At 42.1% G+C, this 27,367-nt stretch overlaps 1 protein-coding gene across 3 annotated transcripts in view; it reads right to left on the bottom strand.

The window, feature by feature from the left end:
- nod2 (nucleotide-binding oligomerization domain containing 2) overlaps window positions 1-27,367 on the bottom strand; it is a 51,355-nt gene that overhangs the window by 16,251 nt on the left and 7,737 nt on the right. For 2 of the 3 annotated variants that reach the window (XM_080186977.1, XM_080186978.1), the window contains exons 2-4: window positions 16,310-16,844; window positions 14,212-14,314; window positions 6,753-8,574 (exon numbers count right to left, since the gene is read on the bottom strand). In XM_080186977.1, coding sequence (XP_080043103.1) covers window positions 6,753-8,574; window positions 14,212-14,314; window positions 16,310-16,798 — 2,414 coding nt within the window. In that variant the 5' untranslated portion in view covers window positions 16,799-16,844. Of the gene's footprint in view, window positions 1-6,752; window positions 8,575-14,211; window positions 14,315-16,260; window positions 16,845-27,367 lie in introns of those variants that run through there. The other variant, XM_080186980.1, reaches the window with a different exon arrangement.

Raw genomic sequence — 27,367 nt, 5'->3', positions numbered from 1 at the left:
CGCACCTAACCAGCACATCTTCCAGATTGTGGGGGGAACCCAGAGCACCCGGAGGAAACCCACACAGACATATGCAGACTTCGCCCAGACAGTGACCTCAGCTGGGAATCGAAGCCAGGGTCCTGGTGCTGTGAGGCAGCAGTGCTAACCACTGTGCTGCCCACTGTAATATCTAATTACAATAATGGTGTTCAAACCACTGGTAAAATACCATAAATCTAATATTGTTTTCTAAAATGGTCACTTCAAGCAGAGTTGTTGGAATAAGATTGACCAGAGGCCTGACTGCTAAATCTTTCAGGAAACTGCATTGTTGGGTACAGCTCAAATTCTCTGCAGCCACGACTATCCATGCTCAAGAACATTATCCATCTGGGATAAATATCTTCAAAACATATTACTAAAAGAAATTTGTTATTTGATTCTATTCAAATATGTAGATAGTTTGTGAGTAGTAGGGTGGGCCTACACTAGTAAAAAGCTCTTTTCTCCAATTTAAACTTTCTTCGCTTGTATGTTGATAAAATTATCAATCATTTCGTTTCTTATCATTCATCAAAACTCAAAAAGAAGTTCCCAATCTTAGTTTGGCAAGCCAGCAAACTCGATTACAATGGTACGCTGTATGTGATCCTAATTCACTGATGCAGCTGTTAAAATAGTATTTTGCTCCACTTAGTGTCTAATGTAAGTACTGCATTGTGTACCGCTAGACGTTTCAAACTTAATATTAAGCCAGAAATCAAGAACATTCTGGCGGTCCCAGAAAGGCCTATTTTTAAAAACAAAACTCAAGAAGGAAGTAAGGAAAAATGTGTCCTGACATTAAATGCTTCATGCTAGTTTTGCTGGATAAGGCCTTAACTTGTTTTTAGTTTTTTTTAAGTTCATTATTCTCTTGAAAGGAGAATTGTGTGCAGTCTTTAACCTTAAGCAGATTTTATAAGTTTTTGACAATTGGTGAAACACAGTCACAAGTACACAATTTGCAAAAGACCACTCAATGATTCAACATCAATTAACACAAATAATATTCATCAATAAAATTTTGCACAGTCATTAATGTAATTGCAAATATTAATCTGAAAAAAAGACTTGCAATAATTAAATTTGGGCTTATTCAAATTCAAGAATTACCACAAGTTTAGATGGCTGTTTCCAGGACAATTAAGGATGGGCAATAAATGCTGGCCTAGCCAGCAATGCCCATATGCAATAAAATGAATCAACAATACAATCTGTGAATTTTTTTGCCCATTGTCTTAACCATCTAAATTTCTCTTTTGATTCCTTATATCCTCTTGATAACTTACATTCCTTTGTGTTATCAGCAAATTTAGCAGTCATACATTCAGTCCCTTCATCCAAGTCATTAACATTGATTGTAAATAGTTGAGGTAGCAGAGCATTTCCTGTGTTACTCCACTAGTAACAGCTTATCAATCCCAAAATGACCCATTTACCCCTTTTAGCTTCCAGTTCGCTAACCATACCTGTATAAATATTAACATGTTTCCCCCTCTTACTTTGTGAAGAAAACTTTGATATGGCATCTTGTTGAATACCTTATAGAACCAAAGCATAATGCATTTACAGATTCTCCTTTATCTACATTGCATGTTATTTCTTCAAAGAATTCTAATAAACATGAATTCCATTTCATAAAAGCATGTTGACTCTATTTGATACTGTCCATGACCTCCTTTGTAAGAAGTCTCACTCACCTGATGAAGGAGCAGTTCTCTGAAAGCTTGTGATTCCAAATAAACCTGTTGGACTCTAACCTGATGTTGTGAGACTTCTTACTGTGCCCACCCCAGTCCAATGCCAGCATCTCCACATCATAACCTCCTTAGTTAGCCACTGATGGTGCAAACTTCTTATGTGTTGTTTCTTTCATAGCATATACCTTTGCTTGAGAGTTATGGATTATCTCCTTAAATGTCTACCAGTATTTCTTCACTGCCCTACCTTTGAATCTAATTTCCTGGTTCACTTCAGACAATCCTGTTCTCATATCCTTCAAATTCCTTTATTTAAATTTAAGACACTAATGTTAGACCCACATTTCTCACTGTCAAACTGAATGTGAAATCTTATCATGTTCTGATCACTGTTACCTACAAGCTCCCTTACTATGATGCAATTAATTAATCCTGTCTCATTGCACATTACCAAGCCTAAAATAGCCCGCATGTTGTTTTGGACTCAAACATATTGCTCAAAGAAATTTCCCTGTGAACCATCTATGAACTCATTCTACAGGCTACCTGTGCCAATATGATTCATCCTGTCTCTATATGAAAATTAAGAGAACCCACGATTATTGCAATTCCCCTCTTACAAACCCCCATTGTTTTTTCTGCTATTCTACTCTACAGTGTAGCTACTGTCAGGGACCTACAAACTACAACCACAAGCTTTAGCTATTGCTTATCTCTGTCTAAAATGATTCTGAACAAAGGTCATCTCTCACTATTGTACTGCTGTCACCATTAATTAACAGAGCTACCCCACTACCTTTCCTAGCTTCCTGTCCTCCAAAATGTCTCAAATCATTGAATGTATGGGTACCGGCCTTGATCATCGTGCATCCACAACTCTGAAATGGTCATCAGCTCATACATATTTATTTCTTTTTGTGCTATCAATTCATCCCTTTTATTGCAAATACTGCACACATTCAGATACCGAGCCTGTAATTCTGACTTTTTACCATTCTTGTAAATGCTGGCCTTGTCCGCTGGTGTATTCTGTGATGAAAATGCTTTAATCTTTCAGGATATTGTTTTGGTGTATGGAAATTCAATGTATGTGACTAATTTAATTAAGCTGGGGACTGAGTGTCTATGGAACTGAGGCCATCAAAAGGGGCTATCTATGAAATGTAGGTGTCTGGAATGAATAGAACCAACTTGGATGTTCCACAAGTAAACATACCATGGGTAGAAATTTGCATTAAGAGACAAGTAAGGATTTGGATTTTTAGCTGGCGAATTTAAAAGGGGACTAAAACATTTTACAACTTCAGGAAAGGCATAAGTAAACTTGAGAAAGGTTATCATGTTTTATTTAACCCAAGAGTGGGGACAATAGAGAACATGAAAGATTCTTATATTTTGAAGACGATTAATTCAGAGAGATATTTTGTTTTAAAGATGAAAGGAAAGAAAACATATTTGAGGAAAGGTTGGGAACTATGTTGGGAGAGTGGCCATGTAAAATCCTGCAGTGTGCTGCTCTGGGACAATACTGTGAAAAGAAGCAAACTGAAGCAGTCTTCAGCCACCCTCGAGAAATGTCTGTTTGTTACAGAAAGCATGGTTTTGTTCAAAGCCTTGGATTGCCACAGTCAGGTGAGAGAGAATGAAAGAGAAGTCCTGTGAAATATTTCCCCTACAGCAACAGGGGTTGTGCCTTGTGCTAAGATTACTGGAATTTTATAGAATAAATATCTATAAGGACTGTTGCCAAAAATTACTGTTTATTTGTACATTTAACCAAGTAAGAATCTGTTGGGGAAATATTCTGTAAGACTAATTTTTAACTGTGTAAATGATATCTTGTGTGTTTAAGTTTTATTTTACTAATAAATGCTTCAATTTATTTTTAAAATCTCCAAAAACGTTATTGGAATTTGGGATTCCTGACATTAGCACACATATCTTCTCATAATAAAATACAAATTGAAAATTATTGTGATAGCTTGCCGAGTTTAGTCTTTGGGATTTGGCTAGCCTGCCACACTCTGGTTGTCTTTACACATGTCAGTATCATACCCTGTTGCATGTTCGCCTTTCTTAATTTTACTATGTCTCCCTCAAGTGATCCCCCATGCTCACTCTTTACTCAGAAGCCCTCCCTACCACCCTCATTATATATTATAACTTGCCAGAACATTGGTCATAGGATAGTTCAGATGACGATCCTTCCAACAGCTCCTAGCTTCCCCAGTAGCGGTGACAGTCTCTCATGAGTCAAAACCCATTTCTCTCACACCAATCTTTCAGCCATACATTCAACTCCATAATCTCATTTACCCCATGCCAAGAATGCCAAATTTCAAATGGTCACAGCAATTCATACCACGGAGGAAAAGGTGCTGATTTGTTGACAAGTCGACTCTGATTGGCCAAGACTTTGCCATAGAGAAAGCAATAGAGAACTGCGGGCTGTTCAAGTTCCTGAATAATTCAAAAAAGGCACAAGACATGAAAATATTCCTTTTGCATGCAGCGAACAGGTGCCTGTGTATGAATGTTAGTTGCATGTAGCAAGCATAAACGAGCCATGTTACAAACACGACTAAATATCTTAAATAGTTTATTTATGGTTATTGTAGTTTACAATAGTTTATTTGACGTTAGCACTCCTGCCTCACAGCTCCAGAGACCCAGGTTCAATTCCAGCCACAGGTGACTGTCTGTGTGGAGTTTGCACATACTCCCCGTGTCTCCTTGGGTTTCCTCCAGGCACTCTGTTTTCTTCCCACATTCCAAAGATGTGCAGGTTAGGTGGATTGGCCATGCTAAATTGCCTCTTAGTGTCCCAAGATGTGTAGATTAGGGAGATTAGCAGGGTAAATAATTGTTGTTATGCAGAACAGATATGGGTGGGATTTCCCCATAGTATCTAGGGGATTACAGGGGGTGGGGGGGTAGTTACAAGGATTGGGCCTGAGTGGGATTGTTATCGGTGCAGACTCAATGGGCTGGAATGGCCTCCTTCTGCAGTGTAGGAATTCTATGATTCTATGGCAAGCAAGCCATTTCTTTGTTGCTATTATATTCTGGCTACATGACTGGAATTTTCCACTAACAAGAGGGTTAGTCTGTCAGTCCAAAAAGATCTGCTGCCTACCACAAAATTGCATAACCGTTGTGTGAATTTCAGTATCAGTGTGGTGCAGGTATGAAAGCTGCACACCCCAGTGTTTGGCCGATGGAATCAAACGGCACATGTTGCGGGCTTTGAAGTCAGCCTTTTAATTGATCACAACTTTACCCTTTGAGTAACCAAACCAAGTCACAGAATTCTCTTAAACAGCTGTTTTAATCAAGCTGTCAGAAAGTCCCAGGTCACAGTCTGTAAGTAGCCAGAGCCTAGAATTCAGGAATACACAAGCAGTTATAGTTTCAAATTCAATTACAGATAATTAGCATGTACCGATCAAGATATAGGAGTCATCTCTATCCACTCAGAGTTATTGATTAAGGTTACATCATTCAGATATTAAAACCAATCACAATAACCTCACGCTTGCTTAATTATAATATCCAATCAGTGTGAAGACTTAATCATGTTCGCTGACCTAATGCAGCATTGTTACAAGTTATTGTCCCAGCTTGTGTCTGTCCATGATTATCATTCCCTTTTTCCAGTTGCAGATGTCTGATTTAATGAATTCTCTTAGACTAATGGTTTTGGTGCTTATCTGTGAAGAGTTTTAAGAAAGATGTTTTCTCTCCTAGCAGTTTGTGATTTTTAAACTTGTGTGATTATTAACCCTTTGATAGTTCATAATAGGCAGCGTACAGACTGTACTCAACCAGCCCACACGTACAGAATTCAAAAATAAATGTCCACTGGGCAGCACTCGTTGATCAATCCCGATTGTGCTAATAGCTACACTAACAACCAATTTAAGATAAAGAGCTGAATTTATAACGTGTCATTTATGCTCATTAGATGTAACATACAGTGCAACCCATTCTCTTCAAATGAAAAGAATATGAGCAAACCTTGTATCTCTTGTGAATTACCCAGGACATGGGGCAGCATGGTGGCACAGTGGTTAGCACTGTTGCCTTACAGCTCCAGGGACCTGGGTTCAATTCGCAGCCTTGGGTCACTGCCTGTGTGGAGTTTGCATGTTCTCCCCATGTCTGCGTGGGTTTCCTCTGGGTGCTCCAGTTTCCTCTCATAGTCCAAAGATGTGCTGGCTAGAGAGACTGGCTATGCTAAATTGTCCCTTAGTGTCCCGGGATGCGTAGGTTATTGGGATTAGCAGGGTGAATATGTGAGGTTAGGGGATAGGGCCTGGGTGGGATTGTTGTCAGCACAGACTCGATGGACTGAATGGCCTCCTTCAGCGCTATGGGGATTCTATGAGGACTGTGGTGAGCCTATTGTTCCCATTGCTTCCACCCTCCCCTCCCCCCCAGTGATAATACTTTAGCCAATCAATACCCTTTTCTCCTGTGGCATAAATCTTCGTGATTGTTTGAAATTTGGCATTTTTGCAAAATGAAAAGTTTCAATAACATGTTTTCAGCAATATTCAAGTTCTGCACTTTAAGTGATTATTTCTCATCAGGCTCAACAGGGCTAAAAAAAACAAAAGCTACCACTATAATCTCATCAAATTGAGCTTATTATACTCAAGTCCATTTATTAAAAACTTTTCACCTTTGCAAGGCATTAGTCAAATTAATTTCGATTCATTTTCACTTCCGCCCATCTCTGTTATGTTCCCAAATCAATGTAGAAATGACTTATTTCCAATATTAGAGGAAAAATGCGTTCATGGTCTGACAGTATTCCTGTCTTCTATTTTAATAACAAACCTATGAGTTTTGAACCAAAAAAATTCTTTAGATATCTTAATTATGTATGGATGACAATAACTAACAGCAAATAACTGGTGCTATTAATTGGAGATTTCAAATAGCAGATAAAGGAATGGAATGCAAACGTGTTAAGCATTCATCCACCAATATTGACGACTGTGAATTCCAACTGAAAGCACTTACTAAATAGACTGGCAAATGTCCAAGCAGGGAAGGAGCTGTTCAATTCCCAAATCACCGACCGAGTTGTAATCCAATTGTAATCCCACGGGGTTTTTCAAATGTTTGAGGACATAAGCAAGAGCAGTGCACTCAACTGGCCCGATTCCACAATAGGTCAACTTCAAGTGATCCACGTCCAATTTACTAACAGCTTGTTTGGCTAAGTCACTGTCCTGCATTTCATAAATGCATTTGATCCACCATACAAATTCTGGCAAAGCATGCATGCTTTTCTTCTCTCCACCAACAGCTGGTGGTATAGAGAGGAAATGTTTCAGTATGATCTTTGCTAAGCATTTTTTAACCAGTTTGTACTTCTTGGATCGCATCTGGATGAGAGAAGTTTTCCCCATCAGGTTCCTGTGCCTTCCAGACAAAAGCCCAGAGACAAAGCTTGCTGTTATTTGGAGATTTGACCTCTCTGCCTCCTGTAGCATAGCCTCACTTTTCCTTTTATGTTGGTCACCAGACTGGTGGCAGTAAAATGAGCAACCTTTAATACATGATGCTGGCAACATGCATGGAAATGTTTCGCCCTGTTTGTGTTTGAATAATGAGCAAAGAGTAGATTGTTCCACATTATCATTTAAAGTAATATACAGCGCAGCAAAGAAACACTGGATAGTGATGTGAAGAAACTCATAATTCCTATTATTACCGACACAATGTGCATGTGAAAAACTATGGCTATGTATGAGGAAGCCTAAAGAAATGTCCTCTTCAGATACTTCAGCCTCCTGCAGCTGTACAGCTGAGAATATGTAACAGCTAGAGGATAAACCATCCAGTGCTAACTTGCTAAGATGGAGGATTGTCATGACATGGCTCAATAGAACTTCATTAATTCCTTCATTGCTGTGTGTAAAACGCAATAAAAAATGTTCCAAAATCAGCAGATAAACATCAGTGATAGTGTGAGTGAAATCACTGCCATTCTGCATTAACTGCTCATGGCACTTTGACACTATCCAACAGAAGAAAGGCACATGGCAAAGCCCATGAAGGGCTGAGTTTGCCTTGACAAAATCTAAAATATTTTCCGCACTTGATGCATCACTGTGACATTTCTTTATGAACGTTTCAATTCCCTCCCGTGAGAATCCTTTTAAATTGATCTCCTTTTGCAGATATTTTCTTAAATTGGCAGTTACTGCACTTGGACGGCTGGTCATGACCTTTTTAGTGTTTTTCATCAAGTTTCCTTGGAGCAGATTAAAGATCAGATTCAGGGCCGTGGTGGGCTTGGTGGGAGAACAGAGCTTTTCTTTGTCAGTAAATTGGAGTTTAAATTCATCAAACCCATCAAGTATGAACATGATCTCTTCAGGGTGGTCCAGGATGTATTGGAATACCTCATCCTGGTGATCATCAGGCCAGCAGCAGTATTCAAACAATAACATCTTAAGCGAAATAGGTTTATCAATGAAGTTTAAGCTTCTGCAACTGAAAGTGAATACAAAGGCAAAGTTCTGGAATGCTTGTTTTGTTGCCCATAATTGTTGAATTTGCTGCAGTGAAGTGCTTTTCCCACTTCCTGCTTCTCCAGTGATTAACACGGTGTCTGCATCTTTATTTGTTACTCCATCTGGTCCAAAGATGTCTTCCAGTCCAATAAGGAAGGACAGGCAGCCAGTTTCGGCAGCAGTACTGGATATTTCCAAGACACAATCCACGTAAATATCCTCCAGGCGCATATTTTCAGTTCCTGCATAGCTTGTTAGAAATCGGGACTGAGCAGCCAATGTGGAACTCAACTTTTCCTGATACTTCAAGCAGATGTTACCTAAAAGAGAGCAAAATATGTAAAAGGCACAGAGTTTACAGTAAACTTTGTACTACTACTGGTACACTGTCTTAGCAGCATGTAATCAACATCAACTATTATTAAGTGAGTGACCCCTTCATCACTTTCACAAGTAACTCCTACTAAATTCTGAAAATATCTTGGGAATTATACCAAAAGTGATGACCTGAGATTTCTAATTTTGGACAATTATTCCTTTTGTTTTTAAGGAATATTAGGTAATTTATTTTTAAACAAGATATCTAATATAAGAAACTTGACCAGCAACAGGGGATGGGAATGATGCATACTTGAGGGGAATTTAAAAGTATGCAATATACTCATGCCTCTCCCACGTGCCATGTATGATCCGTGTTATTTGGCGCAGGGACATATTTGCAGAAAGAGATTCTCATTGTTCTATTCGCAATTTAAAGTAATGTGACAAATAATTTATTTCATTTCTTAACTACCTTACATCACTGTAAAATCATCTCTCAGACTCCACACTGAGATACCTAAATTCAGGCTGGGATTGCTTCAGAGAACATCTTTGTTCAGCCTGCAAGTATGACCCTGAGCTCCCTGTCACTTGTTATCTCAATTCTCTACCTTGTTCCCACTTTGAATTCTCTGTCTTTGGCCAGCTACAGGGTTCCAATGAAGTTCAACACAGGCGCAAAGAACAGCACCTCAGCTTTCTTCTCAATACTCTAATGCCTTCTGGACTCAACACTGAGTTAACTTCTGCTTCCATCTTTTTCATTTTTTTTGCTGTTTCAATTTTTACTCATTTTGTTCTTTCATAGAAGATCATAAAATCCCTGCAGTACAGAAGGGGGCCATGCAGTCCATCAAGTCTGTACCGACCACAATCCCACCCAGGCCCTATTTCCATTACCCTCACACCCTGCTAATTCCTGCTGACACCAAGGTCAATTTAGCATGGATAATCAACCTAACCCGCACACCTTTGGACTTTATTCTTTCAATTTGCATTTGGAAAGCTGCTATCCAGCCATTTGCACCTCATCTATACACAGTGTGGAGGATTTTACAGCCTCGCTTGTCCCAAAACCGTAAAATCTCTACCGAGGTCAATAAACTGTTCCATGGTCCGCCCCTCGCCCGATCAGTTTCCCCTGGCAGGCGGGATGGTAAAATTCTGGTCATCTTTTGTTTCTTTACCTAGGACTCCCTTTGATTTATCTACCATGAAGCTTTTTGTCTTGTGATATCTCCTTCCCTCCACCCTATCACAGATCGTCCTTTGCTCCTCATTCCCCACTCCATCTTACACTTGTACAAAATCTTTTCCATTTCTACCTTTCCTTGGTTGCAATGAAGGGTCAATGGGACTTGAAACAGTAACTCTGTCTCTTTGCACAGATGCTGCCTTTACCAAGTATCTCCAGCAGTTTTCATCTCAGGGAACAAGGTCAAGAAGTTATCAGCCCCAACATGACAGACTAGAAGATTCTATGTGGAAGGGGTTCCACTCAAATACTGGGGAGCCCCATTGGAAGTCCCACTGTCCAGATGTGAGCCATTTTACCAGCAGCAGAAATACTAGCAGTTCTACTGCCTGCTGACAAGAGGCATTGTGATGGTGGCAGAGCTGTCCCCTACCACCCCTCATGTGGCGGGTTTACCAGTTGCATGGAGATGGCCTTCTAGCAGATTCTTGGCAGCAGGAGTGAGGGGAGAAATACCATTGCATCTGGAGGCTACATGATCCAAGGAAGGAGCCTCCAGTGGCAATAGCTGCCCTATGGCCTCTGTGCTGTTGCTGGAAGGGTTACCTTTCCAATCACCAGGGCCTGTTTATTTTTAACCCTCCCCTGTGAGGGTGCTCCAGTAACAGCCACCTCTCTCGGTACCTAAACACCTGCTGACTTGTACCTTGAATATATTCAATGACTGAGCATTCATAACTCTCTTGTGCTCTGAGAATTCCAAAGGTTAAAAACCCTTTGAGTGAAATGGTTTCTCCTCAATTCACTACTAAATGGCCAATCCCTGATACAACCAGCATTATAAATGGAGTGCGACAGAACACATAGAAACGAAGGGCTGGATTTTACGGCCACCCAAGGCGGGTTGGCAGATGGGAAGGGCCATGAAATAGGATGCCATGCTATGGGCACCATTCTCAGCACAAAACTATCCACCTCTGCTGCAATCTTACTGTCAGTAGGAGAAGCGTTGGGAGGCACACTCACTGTCCATGGACCAACTAAGGGCCTGCTCCCACCACCGCAGGGATTTAACCTGCAGCAGTAGAGGCCAACGTCATCACAACCTGGCAGTTTCAATTGCTCAGGCAAGTGGCTGGGCAAGGGGAGTAACTCCTTTACAAGCCCCCTGTGCCCCTCGCAGGCCCCCCCCCCACCACCTCCCAAGATCTTCCCACCTCATATTTCCTTTTCCTTCCTGCTCTATCCACCTCAGCCTCTATTCCAGTAACTCTAGCAGCCAGCCTAGCCCTAGCAGCACTTCTCCCTGCTTACCTTCACATCTGGCTTTATCGATGATCACAGGAAGAAATCTCACAACACCAGGTTAAAGTCCAACCAATTTATTTGATAGTAAACTCACAAGCTTTCGGGGTTTGCCTGAATGCCAGATTTGAGTTTACTATTGAATAAATTGGTTGGACTTTAACCTGGTATTGCAAGAATTCTTACCGTGTTTACCCCAATCCAACGCCGGCATCTCCACATCATGAACATAGAACACAGAACCCTACAGTGCAGAAACAAGCCCTTCGGCCCATCGAGTCTGCACCGACCACAATCCCACCCAGGCCCTATCCCCACACATTTACCCGCTAATCCCTCTAACCTACACATCCCAGGACACTAAGGGGCAATTTTAGCATGGCCAATCAACCTAACCCGCACATCTTTGGACTGCGGGAGGAAACCGGAGCACCCGGAGGAAACCCACGCAGACATGAGGAGAATGTGCAAACTCCACACAGACAGTGACCCGAGCTGGGAACTGAACCCAGGTCCCTGGAGCTGTGAAGCAGCAGTGCTAACCACTGTGCTACCGTGCCACCCTTTTATGGCTTTTATCGATGATCGCCAGGGGAGCTGGATGCAGTCCAGCAGTGGTTACAGCTCATGGTGCTTTTGCTGGATCAGAAAGCTGCTGGCAACTCTCGGGGAAGAGAATTACTCCCCAGATGGGAGCAGAAGTCTCATTCTGAGCTAGTTAACAGCCCCATGGCCAATGAATGGCTGTGGACCAAGTCAGCAAAGTGGGGGAGGATTCAGCCCTGAAAATCCCCCAGAGATATGGGTTCATATCCATACATCTTTTTATCAAATTTAACTATGACAGGATGGCATGATGCTGATGTGTGCAGAGATCAAGTATCAATCATTTCATCACCAGTTCTTGAAAGTACCCGAGTGGTGACATTAAGGAACAGACCACGCCAGTAGCTAAGCATTATAACTATGTGGTGTATTTCAACTGCCAGAGTGTGCAACACCACAAGAGATAAGTTAACTCTAAACATAAATGTTTGATTTAGAGCAATTAAGTTGTACATCTTGCGTTGTCACAACGTGGTTTTTTTCCCTTGCAATGATACAAAGTGTGTGTGTTTACAGCTTTTCAAAGATCCACTTTGGGTACAAGACCACAAGGAACTAAGTCCAGCCATTTTGTACTTTGCTATCTGCTGTAGTTTGCCTGCAAATGATGCAAAGTCAAGCTTCCTGGGTGAGCTGCTAAGTCATCCTTGTAATTTTTGTCTTATTAAAGATATTGCAGGTCATTCTGTCTTTACACTTATATGAAAAACTCATGTTTATATAGCACTTTTAATGTAAAAAAGTCACTGGAGCATTTTAAAACAAAATATGACACTAAGCTGCACAAGGAGATACCTTGTCAAATGACCAAAACCTTGGTCAAAGAGGTAGATTTTAAGGAGCGTCATAAAAGGAGGAAAGTGAATTAGAGAGGCAGAGAGGTGCATAATAAGAGTTCCAGAGAATGGGCCCAGAATGGCACGGTGGCACAGTGGTTAGCACTGCTGCCTCACTGCACCATGGACCCAGGTTTGATTCCCATTTGGGTCACTGTCTGGAGTTTTCACAGTCTCCCCATGTCAGCATGGATTTCCTCCCATGGTCCAAAGATGTTAGGTGATAGGGGCAATTTAGCATGGCCATAGTGTTAGGGAGATTGGCTGGGATAAATGCATGTGGTTGTGGGGACGGGGCCAGGGTGGGATTGTGGTGGGTGCAGACTTGATGGGCCAAGTTCCTCCTTCTGCACTGTAGGATTCTATGAAACATAGAACCAGCAATGATGGAGGAATTAAAATTGAAGCCAAAATTAGATAAATGGGAGGTTTGTGGTGCTGGAGGAGATTACAGGATTAGGGAGGGATAAAGCATGAAGGGATTTGAAAATAAGAATGAGATTGTACAATCACGACTTTGCAATGTAGATCAGCGAGCACAGGGGTAAAGGGAGAATACAGGATTTGGTGTGAGTTTAACACATGGGCAGCATAGGTTTGGATGATGTCAAGTTTATGGAGAGTAGAATCCAGTAATCCAGCAAGAAGCATGATAGAATAGTCACATCTAGAGGTAAAAAAGGCACAAATTAGGATTTCAGCAGAAGATGAGCTGAGCCGGGGAAAAGTCAGTGATGTTACAAAGGTGGAAACAGGCTGTCTTAGTGAAGGCACAAATGTGTGATTAGAAGCTCATTCCTTGGCCAAGTGTGGCACCAAAGTTGCAAACAGTCAGTCACAGACTGTTGTCAGGGAGAGAAATGGATTTGGTAACTCAGGAAGAGTTTGGAGTTGTGACTGAAAACCATAGCTTCAGGAAGATTTTATTCAGTTAGCACTGGATGTCAGACAAACAGTCTGATAATTTAGCAACAATGCAGGATTGGGAATAGGGGTGGCGTGATACAACTGAGTGTCATTAGCATATAAGCGCAAACTAACCCTGTACTTTCCAGTGATGATCGCTGAGTGTCCTCTCCTGAGCAACAGGAGAGGACTACGGCTGGATGCTTGGGTGTTAACAGAGGCAACAGTGTGGGAACAATTAGAGAAACCATTACCAGTGATATACTGGGTATGACTGGATGGATAACAATGGAGGCAGGTGACAGCAAGCCCATTCCAGTGGACAACAATGGGAAGGATGTGGTGGCTAAATGCGTAAAAGGCTGCAGACAGGTCAAAAAGGCCAACGGGGAAAAGTTTATTTTTGTCACAGTCACATATTAGAAATGGCATTAGCAATTACTCATCCCAGTTAGCAGAGCCCTGCATGTGATTTAAGTACAGTAAGTCTCACAACACCAGGTTAAAGTCCAACAAACCTGCTGGATTTTAACCTGGTGTTGAGAGACTTCTTACAGTGTTTACCCCAGTCCAACATCGGCATTTCCACATTGTGATTTAAGTACACATTTACTTGATGTATATGTGTACTTAAATCTCTATGTTTTAAGTGGTCTATGTTTCCGGAATTGGAAAGCGATGAAGTTTAATGCTACTAGCTCACTAAACAAGAAGCTCTCCTAAACACTGTTACAGTACAAGTATAGCAGTGACAGAATCAGTTTGAAGAAGCTAGAGATACTTCTTACCAAGGGCAGGTTTGATGGGTCTAGGTTCAGATTCAATGTAGTCTAACAGGACTTGAGCTGTATCATTCCCCTTAGCTTTAGTGAGATCTAGCAGCTTTCGTGCCTAGCATTGAAATATTAAACACAGCAAAAAGAAAAACATCTTGTGAGCTGACAGGTATGTAGAATGCAAATACGTCTTCAAATGAGTAAACGTCACAGTGTAGCAGTACTAACCACTAAGCAGCACAACATTTTTAACATAACAAAATACAATGATTTGCATTTATATAGTGACATGACACAGAAAAAATTCTGACTGCTTCAGAAGAAGGCATTTTAAACCACTCATTTGAATAAAAATGTTAATCATCGCAATACATCTCAACAGTTTAGTATTTGTACATAGGAGCAATAAACTTTTGCACTGTTCTAGAAAATTGCTTAAAAAAGATGTCAAAGTCCTATACAGAGCTGTTGGTCAAGGAGGAGTTATGAGGATTGAGGAAGGAAAAAAAAATGGAGAGAATGGTGTGACAAAGTGTGTGGGCAAAATGAAGGATCATGAGGCAGCCTTTGAATACTGAGGAATGTAAGTTGTAATTGCTAAGAAAGTTGCAACGTGTAATTACTAATGACTGAGCAGAGGGAGGGTTAAAGTTGCCCACCCCAAACATGTGATGTAAAGGAGGCGCACAGAGATATGTACAGATGAACAAAATTGTTGAGATAGAATTGTGTGATACTGAGGGAAAGAGATCTGAGAGCAAGTCAATGCCACTAAGATGTATGAGCCAGATGAAGCTGGGCAAGGACAGAAGTCATGGGGGCGTGGCAACTAGGCTTTGGATGAATTGCATTTATGGAAAGTGAGAGGTCACCATTGAACAAACTACATGATTATAAAAGAACTGAAAAGAATTTTGGAGCAGAGGGAACACACTTAAAGTGCCAGGATAGATCTTAGTAACAGATTACCTGTGGGGAGAAAGCCGAATTTGAGATTGTGCTATATACATGGATTCCATATCTCTGGACCAAGCCCGAGGTGGCAACCTTGACGTGTGCAAGTTGGAGATGCAAAGAGTTTGTGAGATAAACACTGTTACATGACTTTGCCATTCCTTTACTTTTAAGTATAGATGGCCTCCTTAGCATTGTGCTCTCACTCCTTCTTTAACTGCCCTTTTACTTAAGTGCTTCTATTTCCCTTTAAACTGACTGCTTGCCTTCTTAGAAATGAATTAATGATTAGAATGGTTATAGCGACAAAGGAGTTCATTTGGTCTGTTGCACCTGTCATATTCCATGATAACTTTTCCAATCTTTTTGCTTTTAAAAAAAAATTTTCTCAGATTATTTCCATGGGACAGTAAGTGGAGACAGTGGACAGACTTTGAAATTGTAAAGCACAAAGGACAATTCTGCATATTAGGAACATGCGGGTGATGTTGCAAGCATAGGTCTAAATAGGAAAAGTTGGAATATTAGCAGTTAATAAATTGGTGTAGGTGAATTGATATAACAAATTGATAACTTTTTTGGATTATGAATTTAATGCAAGTGGACAAAAAAAGGAAGAGAAAACTATGGAGGAAGTGACAATCCTTGAAGGTGCTCAATGTTGACGACGGGATCAAGGGTTGGAGAAGGGGTAGGATTAGAATAGAAAAAACAAGGCAAATCTAAGATAGCTGTACAGAAATATTTGATCTCCATGCTAAAAAGTATAATGATTAACTTAAATTAGGTAACACAAAATAATCAAAATATACAATAAGCAGCCGTGTGATATGATTTTATGTCACTCATGGGTTGACCAAATCTGGTGTGAAGAAGTTGTAAATTAACTGTAAGCAGGCAGGAAATAAAATCACATTCAACAATTCTTCCTCATATGTCTTCTAAGTACAATTTAAATTATTATTTTCAAAGCTGATATGTAGCCTGAGAACAATTTAAAAGGACATATTTTCCCACCGAGTATAATCTATTCTTTATAAATTTGGATTTACAGAAAAAACAGACTACAAATATCAGACTCTGAAGCCTTCATTTTTATTTTCTCACCTTACCCACTCTTACATAGTGACATGGGTAATTCTTTCCGTTTGTATACCTGCTGGGAAGGTGTATATATTGGCAACTGAACCTCATCGCATTCATATTTTGAGAAATGACCAGATCCATGCAGATGTTCCAACACAGCTGCAATGTGTCCATGTAGTTTCCTCACTAAGTCAGGTCTTTGTTTCTGAAGAGTTTGGGATGCCAATGATGATAGTAATTCTGAAGATTCATCAGTCCTTTCTGGAGGCTTATAGTTCTCCAGAATTAAATCAGTCAGTTGTGAACTGCTAATGACATCTTCCAATACTAAAATAAAAAGTTCACAGGCTCTGGTCCCTTTACATGTTACAATATCAAGGAGATTACGACTGGAATGAGACAGAAGTCCTGGTGATTTCACATGTTCATATTCCTCCCAGTTCAGAAGATCCCACGCTAATAAGCGATCAAGGATGCTCTCAAAGATTTCCACTGAACCTCTTCCAAGAATTGTGATGAATTGATATCTTTGTGCCTTAATCAGCTGATCGGCATTCATTCCACTTGCTGCCCTTAGAGGGTTACTTCAATGTTGGTGGATAACCCTATTAAGATAAAGAAACAGATAGGTTATGAAGTCTGTTGGCATATCAGATCAGGAACCCCAAATTATATTACGAAGTCAGACTAGACGCCAACAGTTTGCTATTTTGGCATTATGAGGATATGAAGTTCCACTCTAGACGTGATTCTACTGACAAACTAGGGAGCTTTTATCAAAACATGTTCTGTTTAACAACATTAACTATAACAAATGAATTAGCTTATCATCTATCAATTGCATAATATTTAAACATGACAAGATGATTAAGTACACATTTACCTAATGTATATGTGTACTTAAACATCATGTATATGTGTACTTAAACACATTTACCTAATGTATATGTGTACTTAAATCTCTACATTTTAAGTGCTCTACTTAAAAGGCCTACTCTACTTAAATGCTCTATCAAAAGGCCTACTCTTGCTCCTAATTCTTAACTGCTTTTCTATCCCTATGAATTTCAATTCAAGGAATATTCTTCTTGTAGACCTAAATCCATCTTTAAAATTAGTCAGCAAAACACAGGCCCATCTGCTTGTACTTCGGTTGCCAGGTTTGGAGCATTCAGATGACGTCTAGAGAGATAGAGAGAGACATCTTGCTTCTTTCAGGATCAGACGGTAACTGCTTGTTTTAAAAATGAAAGAGAAACTATGTTTTCTCTGCAAGCTTAGTTCCTCGTATTGAGCACATGACTCTACCTTTGTCAAATTAACCTAATTAAATCTCTACTCTAAAACTCCCAAGGGGGACTCAAGTAAACACAAATGCATTAGCTTTGCCGAAAACAAATACTCCAGGTCTACAATGACAAGTTATCCTGTGCTCCCAGTTATCAATTTAAAGGTTTAGCTAGACAAATCAGCATTTTGCAAAACAGACCTGAATGCTAAACATACCCCTTACAAGAAACAATATATACATATATTTCTTAAAGGCATAGTATCATCACAAGTTTCACCGTTTCACAGTGAAGTGTTAATAAAAAACGGCATTGCAACATAAGCTGAGCAATCAAGATCAAGATCTCAAATCAATTTAGACTGAGGTAAGAAATAGAAAGAAGTCACTGATGGAGGAGTTTATAGGCCTATAAACAGTCACTACGCTGTTGTTGTGTACGTGTATTGAATGTTATGAAATACCTTAAGTGTCTGTCACTACTTATCTACCATTTTACCTTTTAACCTATTTTCCCAATCCACTGAATCCAATTGTCTTCATACCATGTATTTGTCTTTATTTAAGTTTAAAACAGTAAGTTCTGATCTAAGTTTTTCTCATAGAGACAGGATGGATGAAAGGGAACCTATATATAGTTTATTTTGGATTTTAAAAAGGCATTCGATAAGGCATCACATAAAGTGTCATTACACTTAAGAGCTCCTAGTGTTGAGTATCATAAATTAGCATGGATTGTGGATTAGTTCTGTAACAGAAAACAGAGAGATGAGCCCTTATCAGATTGGCAAAGTGCAATGAATGGACTGACACCAGAGATCAGTACTAGGGCCTTAACTATTTATGGTCTATTTTGTCTACTTGGATGTAGGGATTTGAGTGTATTGTAACCAAATTTGCTGACCTTACAAAGGTAGGAAAGCAAGTCATGAGGGGGACACATATAGTCTGGGATCAAAGGAAGTGAGCAGGCTTAGCCTATATTCAGTGGGGTTTAGAAGGACGAGGGGTAATATTGTTGAAACATGCCAGATTCATGGAGGCTTGACAAGTGCTGAGATGATTTTCCTTGTCGGGGTATCTAGAACTAGGGAGCACAGATTAAAAATAAGTCGTCTGTCATTTAAGATGGGGATGAGGCGAAACTTCTTTTCCCAAAATGTTATTAATCTTTGGAATTCCTTATGCCAGAGAACAATGAAGGCTGGATTATTGAATTTATTCAAGGCTGAGTTAGCCAGATTGTTTTTTACCTATGAGAGAACCAAGGGGTTTATTTGATAGTAAACGCACAACCTTTTGAGGTTTCCCTCTTCGTCAGGTGAATGGAGAGTTCTGGCCTCGGACAGAGCATATAAAGCACAGACAGTTTCGAGATTACTGATTAGAATGCGAATCTTTACACCTAACCTGCTGTTCAAGTCCTAAAGTGGCTGACAGTGTGTGTGGAAGGAACACTGATCACAGGTTAAAGAGATGTGTATTGTCTCCAGACAGCACAGTGAGTGAGGTTTTGCAAACCCAGGCAAGTCACGGGGGTTACAGATAGTGTGACATGAACCCAAGATCCCTGTTGAGACCGTCCTCATGTGTGTGGAACCTGGCTATCAGTCTCTGCTCAGCGACTCTGCGCTGTCGTGTGATGGCGCTCGACTCATAGATCGACAGTTCCGATGTGCCACAGCGAAAAACCGCACCGATCTCCTCAGAAGACAAACACGGGACACAGTGGACAGAGTACCCTTCGTCGTCCAGTACTTCCCCGGAGCGGAGAAGCTACGACATCTTCTCCGGAGTCTTCAACATATCATTGATGAAGACGAACATCTCGCCAGGGCCATCCCCACACCCCCACTTCTTGCCTTCAGACAACCACACAACCTCAAACAGACCATTGTTCGCAGCAAACTACCCAGTCTTCAGGAGAACAGTGACCACAACACCACACAACCTTGCCACAGCAACCTCTGCAAGACATGCCGGATCATCGACATGGATACCATCATCACACGTGAGAATATCATCCACCAGGTACACGGTAAATACTCTTGCAACTCAGCCAACATTGTCTACCTGATACGTTGCAAGAAAGGATGTCCCGAAGCATGGTACATTGGGGAGACCATGCAGACGCTACGACAATGGATGAATGAACATCGCTCGACAATCACCAGGCAAGACTGTTCCCTTCCTGTTGGCGAACACTTCAGTGGTCACGGGCGTTCAGCCTCTGACCTTCGGGTAAGCGTTCTCCAAGGCGGCCTTCACGACACACGACAGCGCAGAGTCGCTGAGCAGAGACTGATAGCCAAGTTCCACAACATGAGGACGGTCTCAACAGGGATCTTGGGCTCATGTCACACTATCTGTAACCCCCGTGACTTGCCTGGGTTTGCAAAACCTCACTCACTGTGCTGCCTGGAGACAATACACATCTCTTTAACCTGTGATCAGTGCTCCTTCCACACACATTGTCAACCACTTTAGGACTTGAACAGCAGGTTAGGTGTAAAGATTCGCATTCTAATCAGTAATCTCTAAACTGTCTGTGCTTTATATGCTCTGACCGAGGCCAGAACTCTCCATTCACCTGACGAAGAGGGAAACCTCGAAAGCTTGTGCGTTTACTAACAAATAAATCGGTTGGACTAAAACCTGATGTTGTCAGACTTTTTACTGTGTTTACCCCAGTCCAACGCCGGCACATCCACATCAGAACCAAGGGGAGCAGATGGAAAAGTGGGGTTGAGACTACAATCAGATCTTACTGAGCGATGGTCTTAGTTTGAGTGGCCAAAAGGCCTACTAATTCCTATTTTGTTCTGTTTTTATTTGAGTCAGCTGATATTTCACAATAAAAATTCTAAGAAATGGCTGTCGCAATGACTGAAAAACCATTTTTATATCGCTAAACAGAAAGGCTTGCAAAATGTTTCAGGATGGAGGAGGATGTGAGTGCAAGTGATGAAACAGGAAGTAAGTGACAAAATGTTCCTCAAGAGATTTGGTTGTTACTGTAGCCAAATGATTAGATTAAAAACTCCAAAACCTTCAACAGAAATGAGTTTTTATAGTCAAATCAATTTATTTTAAAATGTTACAACTGGACCAAAAGTTGAAAATTCTTCACTGTATGAGTCTTTAAAAGTTAAGTTGGGACGGCAGAGTGGTTAGCACTGCTGCCTCACAGCGCAAGTGATCCGGGTTCAATTATTCAGGCCTCGGGTCACCGTCTGTATGGATATTCTTCCCGAGTCTATGTGGGCTTCCTCTGGGTGCTCCAGTTTCCTGCCACAGCCCAAAGATGTGTGGGTTAGATTGATTGGCCATGATAAATTGAGCCTAGCATCAGAGGGATGGGTTATGGGATTAGGGCCTGGGTGGACTTGTGGTCAGTACAGACTTGATGGGCTGAATGGCTTCCTTCTGTACTGTAGGAATTCTGTGATTCTTAAGTACAACTGCAAAAGCTTCTTTTGCTCATGTGATTAAACGTAGTCAGTAAAATGCTAACTGATGAAACATTGTAAAACTTATTATCTCAAATTTTCAACTTCACTGGGCGGAAAGCTAATGGAAAGAAATGAACACCTCATAGAACCAGCATGCTTTTCATTCCATCTGAATCTGCAGCAGGGATTGATTCTTTTGGAGAGATTTCTCACGACATTTTGCTTTTGCAGCTTTGACTTCTTCTATAACTGTAAATGACTGGGAAATTTTGACCCCATGTCCCCTTTGAGGGCTTCTCAGAGGCAGATTCCAAGGGTATACCTTTGTTTAAGATTACCATGGAGGAGGAGAAGGATGAGTAGGGAAGAGTAGGAAAGAGGAACACTAAAGCTTTGAAAGGAGATACATCCATCAGATATTTACCCACTATCATAGGAATGTACAGGCAATATAGGACCCAATGAAGACCCTAGTGAGGAAATGTGTACTCGAAAACCACACATTACCAAACACATAATAAAAAAACTCTGTCAGTTATAGTTCTTTCTGATCTGAATTATACAGATTCCACCAGTGAGTTTTGAGGCAGGGTCGGGGGTTAGGAGTGCCAGGTTGCATGGACTTGATTGCCTCTGGGATGATATCCGCGCCAATTCGGACACGATTTTATGGTGGGGAAGCAAGCCCTCGGACAGGAAGTCTGCCCTTGCCTCAGTTAAGAAACATAAGGGCCTTTTCCTACTGGCAGGCTATAGATAGTTCAGAGTGAGAAATAGAAAAATTTACTATCCTCGATCTCGGGTGGGAGTTTCTGGTAGTGTGGAGGAATGGGAGATGTGGGTGTGCCTCCATCAGAAGTCCCCTTTTGACCTTCTGACTGAGGACACCCTCCCTTCAAGGACTGGACATCTCAGTCCTCCCTTTACCCCACCACCTATCCCCTGATAACCCAATTGTCTCCCTTGTTACCCCAATCATATTACCTGGTTCCCATGTCCCGACTCATAGTCCCAGGCAGGACACTGCAGTGCCTCTTCCATCCACTGCAGCAATGTGGCTGGCTGGGCTGGACAGCTGATGATAAACAATCTGACTGGGCTGGCAGCTCTCCAAGATGGGATTTCCATGCAAGTGAGAATGGAAGTTCCGCCTGCTGCCAACCAATGTTCATTAGAGTGTAAAATGGCAGTGAGCCTGTTGGAGCCAGCAGGGATGGGTTACTCGTTGTCTGGATGGCAGGGGTATGAGTCTCTGCCACCCTAAGAATTCAGTAACTAGGAAGGTAACAACCACATGCAAGGTTATTCACGCTGCCATAGGACATTTCTGCAATATGAGCCAAATGTATTAATTGACTTTCTGATGCAACTTAGAGGGAAACTCCAGAAATTCATCAACTTTCATTTGGGTAAAGCAACGGGAAACTACAACCATCCAGTTTCACTCAACTGTTGACTTTCCCCAAGATGCAATATGTGGAATCAATGTTGCTTTGCAAGCCTCTATAAACAGCTCTGTCATTTGGAAGGACTTTGACACCCTGAATGTAGAGATTGTGTGTGACAACATGGCAAAGAACCCTCTAGACCAATGAGAAATTTGCTGAAGATTTTCACCTTGCATCATTCCTTTGAAACTTGGTCTTTCCTGAACATGTCAAAAAGAGAATCAAGTCAACTAGTGGCTTGCGGATTATTAAGCCTGCCCCATCTACACATGGATAATAATTCCATCACTGAGTCAACACATTGTCTCTTTGCTCCGAGATGAGGACGCCAATATTCCTGGGACTTCGATGTTGTGGCCATTTCAGAGACATGGATAGAGCAGGGGCAGGAATGGTTGCTGCAGGTCCCGGGGTTCAAATGTTTTAGTCGGAGTAGAGAAGGAGGTAGAAGGGGGGGAGGGGTAGCATTATTGGTCAGGGACTGTATCACAGTGTCAGAGAGGAAGTTTGATGAGGACTTGTCTGTTGAGGTAGTATGGGCGGAGATTAGAAATAGGAGAGGGGAGGTCACCCTGTTGGGAGTCTTTTATAGACCTCCAAAAAGTTCTAGAGAGGTTGAGGAAAGGATTGCGGAGACGATCCTGGTTAGGAGTGAAAGTAATAGGGTAATTGTTATGGGGGATTTTAACTTTACTAATATTGATTGGAATTGTTATAGCTCTAGCTCGTTAGAGGGGTCAGTTTTTGTACAAAGCATGCAGGAAGGTTTTTTGACTCAGTATGTAGATAGGCCAACTAGAGGTGAGGCTATATTGGATTTGGTGCTGGGAAATGAGCCAGACCAGGTGCTAGACTTGGAAGTTGGTGTGCATTTTGGTGATAGTGACCACAATTCGGTTACGTTCACCTTAGTGGTGGAAAGGGATAGGCATGAACCTCGGGCCAGTGGTTTTAGCTGGGGGAAGGGTAATTATGAGGCTATTAGGAGAGAATTAGGAAGCATAGGTTGGACTAGGAGATTACAGGGACTGGGAACGTCCGAAATGTGGAGTTTTTTCAAGGAGCAGCTACTGCGAGTCCGTGATAGGTATGTCCTTGTCAGGCAAAGAGGAATTGGTAGGGCTAGGGAACCGTGGTGCACTAAAAAAGTTGATTCGTTGGTTAAAAAGAAAAAGGAGGCTTATGTTCGGATGCGACGTGAGAGCTCGGGTAGTGCACTAGAAAGCTTTAGATTGGCTAGGAGGGAGTTGAAGAGTGAGCTAAGAAGGGCTAAAAGAGGACATGAGAAGACTTTGGCTGATAGGGTTAAGGAGAATCCTAAGGCGTTCTATAGGTATGTCAAGAACAGAAGGTTGGTGAGGGCAAGATTAGGGCCAGTTATAGACAGCAGAGGGAAGTTATGTGTGGAACCGGAGGAGATTGGAGAGGCATTGAACCAATATTTCTCTTCGGTGTTCACGCAGGGGGACATGGATATAGCTGAGGAGGACACTGGGTTGCAGGGGAGTAGAATTGACAGTATTACAGTTGATAAGGAGGATGTGCTGGATATTCTGGAGGGTTTGAAAATAGATAAGTCCCCTGGTCCGGATGGGATTTACCCCAGGATTCTCTGGGAGGCAAGAGAAGTGATTGCAGAGCCTCTGGCTCTGATCTTCAGGTCGTCGTTGGCCTCTGGTATAGTACCGGAAGATTGGAGGTTAGCGAATGTTGTCCCATTGTTTAAGAAGGGGAACAGAGACTTCCCCGGGAATTATAGACCGGTGAGTCTCACTTCTGTTGTGGGCAAGGTTTTAGAAAAAATTATTAGGGATAGGATTTATAGTTATTTGGAGAGTAATAAATTGATTGGAGATAGCATGGTTTTGTGGCGGGTAGGTCGTGCCTTACTAACCTTATTGAGTTTTTTGAGAAAGTGACCAAAGAGGTGGATGGGGGTAAGGCAGTGGACGTGGTGTATATGGATTTTAGTAAGGCGTTTGATAAGGTTCACCATGGTAGGCTTCTGCAGAAAATGCAGATGTATGGGATTGGGGGTGATCTAGGGAATTGGATCAGGAATTGGCTAGTGGATAGGAGACAGAGGGTGGTGGTTGATGGTAAATATTCATCATGGAGTTCGGTTACGAGTGGTGTGCCTCAGGGATCTGTTTTGGGGCCACTGCTGTTTGTAATTTTTATTAATGATCTGGATGAGGGTATAGTTGGGTGGATTAGTAAATTTGCTGATGACACCAAAGTCGGAGGTGTGGTAGATAGTGAGGAAGGGTGTCATAGTTTGCAGGAAGACTTAGACAGGTTGCAGAGCTGGGCCGAGAGGTGGCGGATGGAGTTTAATGCGGAGAAGTGTGAGGTAATTCACTTTGGTAGGAATAACAGATGTGTTGAGTATAGGGCTAACGGGAGGACTTTGAATAGTGTGGATGAGCAGAGGGATCTAGGTGTATGTGTACATAGATCCCTGAAAGTTGGGAATCAAGTAGATAAGGTTGTTAAGAAGGCATACGGTGTCTTGGCGTTTATTGGTAGGAGGATTGAATTTAGGAGTCGCAGCGTTATGTTGCAACTGTACACAACTCTGGTGCGGCCGCACTTGGAGTACTGTGTGCAGTTCTGGTCCCCACATTACAGGAAGGATGTGGAGGCTTTAGAGAGGGTGCAGAGGAGGTTTACCAGGATGTTGCCTGGTATGGAGGGGAGGTCCTATGAGGAGAGGCTGAGGGATTTGGGGTTGTTTTCGCTGGCAAGAAGGCAGCTAAGAGGGGATCTTATTGAAACATATAAGATGATTAGAGGTTTAGATAGGGTGGATAGTGATAGCCTTTTTCCTCTGATGGAGAAATCTAGCACGAGGGGGCATGGCTTTAAATTAAGGGGGGGTAGTTATAGGACGGATGTCAGGGGTAGGTTCTTTACCCAGAGGGTGGTGAGGGATTGGAATGCCCTGCCTGCTGCAGTTGTAAATGCGCCTAGTTTGGGGGCGTTTAAGAGATCCGTGGATAGGTTTATGGACGAAAAGGGATTGGTTTAGGTTAGCGGGTCATTGTTTTTTAACTGGTTGGCACAACATCGTGGGCCGAAGGGCCTGTTCTGCGCTGTAATGTTCTATGTTCTATTAATCACCTCACTGAATAAGTCAGCATACATGAACAGAAAAATGCTGGAAAATCTCAGCATCTGGACAGCAAGGGTGGCTTGGTGGCACAGTGGTTAGCACTGCTGTCTCACAGCGCTAGGGACTCAGGTTCGATTCCCGACTTGGGTCACTGTCTGTGTGGAGTTTGTATTATCTCCTTGTCTGTGTGGGTTTCCTCTGGATACTCTGGTTTCTTCCCGCAGTCCAAAGATGTACAGGTTAGGTGGATTAGCTATGCTAAATTGCTTCATAGTGTCAGGGGAATTAGCTAGGGTAAATCCACGCGGTTATGGGGTTAAGGCTTGGGTGGGATTGTGATCGGTGTAGACTCGATGGGCCAGATGGCCTCCTTCTACACTATAGGATTCAATGATTTTATCTGTGGAGTGAGAGTAGAACCAACATTTTGGGTCTAGATGGTCCTTTGTCAGAGTTGAGAGAAAAGAGAGTCAGCAATGATTTCTACTATGAGGGTAGGGAGGGGTGATGGAATTGGACAAAGGGAATGTAAATGAGCATGCAGAAGGCTGAGAAGATGTTGAAAGTGTCCATCACCACTCTCCTCCGTCTGGCTGAACCAATTCCTTCTTTAACTCGGCTCACTTTTTCCAGATAAAAGCTGTGGCGACGTGTGTAGGTCCCAGTTATGTCTGTCTCTTTATGGGTTATGTGGAGCATTCCCTCTGCCAGTCCTACTCCGGCCTCCTCCCGCAACTCCTTTATTGGTACATCAATGACTGTTTCGGTGCCACATCATGTTCCTGTCTGGACCTTGAAAAGGTTATCAATTTTTCTTCCAATTTCCATCCTTCTATCACCTTCACATGGTTCATCTCTGACACTTCTCTTCCTTTCTTTGATCTCCATTTCTGGTGATAAACTGTCCACTAATATCCAGTACAAAACTGTCGACTAATATCCAGTACAAAACTGTCCACTAATATCAAATACAAATCCACCAACTCCCACAGCTATCTTGACTACACCCCACATCCTGTAAGGATTCTATCCCATTCTCTCAGTTCCTTCGTCTTTGCTGCATCTATTCTGATGATGCCACTTTCCAAACTAGTGTCTTCCTTCTCCCACAATCGTGGTTTTCCACCCACTGTGGTGGACAGGGCCCTCAACCACATCCAACCCATTCCCCAGGCCACTGCTCTCATCCCCTCCCCACCCTCTCAGAATCAGGTTAGGGTCCCCCTTGTCCTCACTTTTCATCCCATCAGTCTCCACATTCAAAAGATCATCCTCCGCCATTTCTGCCAACTCCAGCATGATGCCACTACTTTACACATCTTCCCTTTGCTCCCCGTAAGCATTCCACAAGGACCGTTCTCTCCAGGGCACCCTGATCCACTTCTCCATCCCATCCAATTCCTCACCCCCCTGCCCACGTCACCCTCCCATTCAATTGTAGAAGGTGCCCCTTTACCTCCTTCCTGCTCATCATCCCAGGTCCTAAACACCCCTTTCAGATTAAGCAGCGCTTCACTTGTACCTCCTTCAATCTGGTCCATTGCATTCACTGCTCCCAATATGGTCTACTCTACATCAGAATGACTAAACAGATTGGGTGACTGCTTTACTGAACACCTTCGGTCCATCCGCAAGTAGGACCCAGACCTTCCTGTCGCTTGCTACTTCAACACACCGCCCTGTTCTCCTGTCCACATGTCCATCCTTGGCCTTTCGCAATGTTCTAGCGAACCCCAACACAAACTGGAAGAATAGCACCTCATCTTCCGATTGGGCACTTTATAGCCTTCTGGACTGAACACTGAGTTCAACCACGTCAGAGGAT

The sequence above is a fragment of the Carcharhinus amblyrhynchos genome, chromosome 4 (assembly GCF_965287045.1).
Source record: "Carcharhinus amblyrhynchos chromosome 4, sCarAmb.v2.hapA, whole genome shotgun sequence".
NCBI lineage: Eukaryota > Metazoa > Chordata > Chondrichthyes > Carcharhiniformes > Carcharhinidae > Carcharhinus > Carcharhinus amblyrhynchos.
This window is presented reverse-complemented; position numbering and strand designations above follow the sequence as displayed.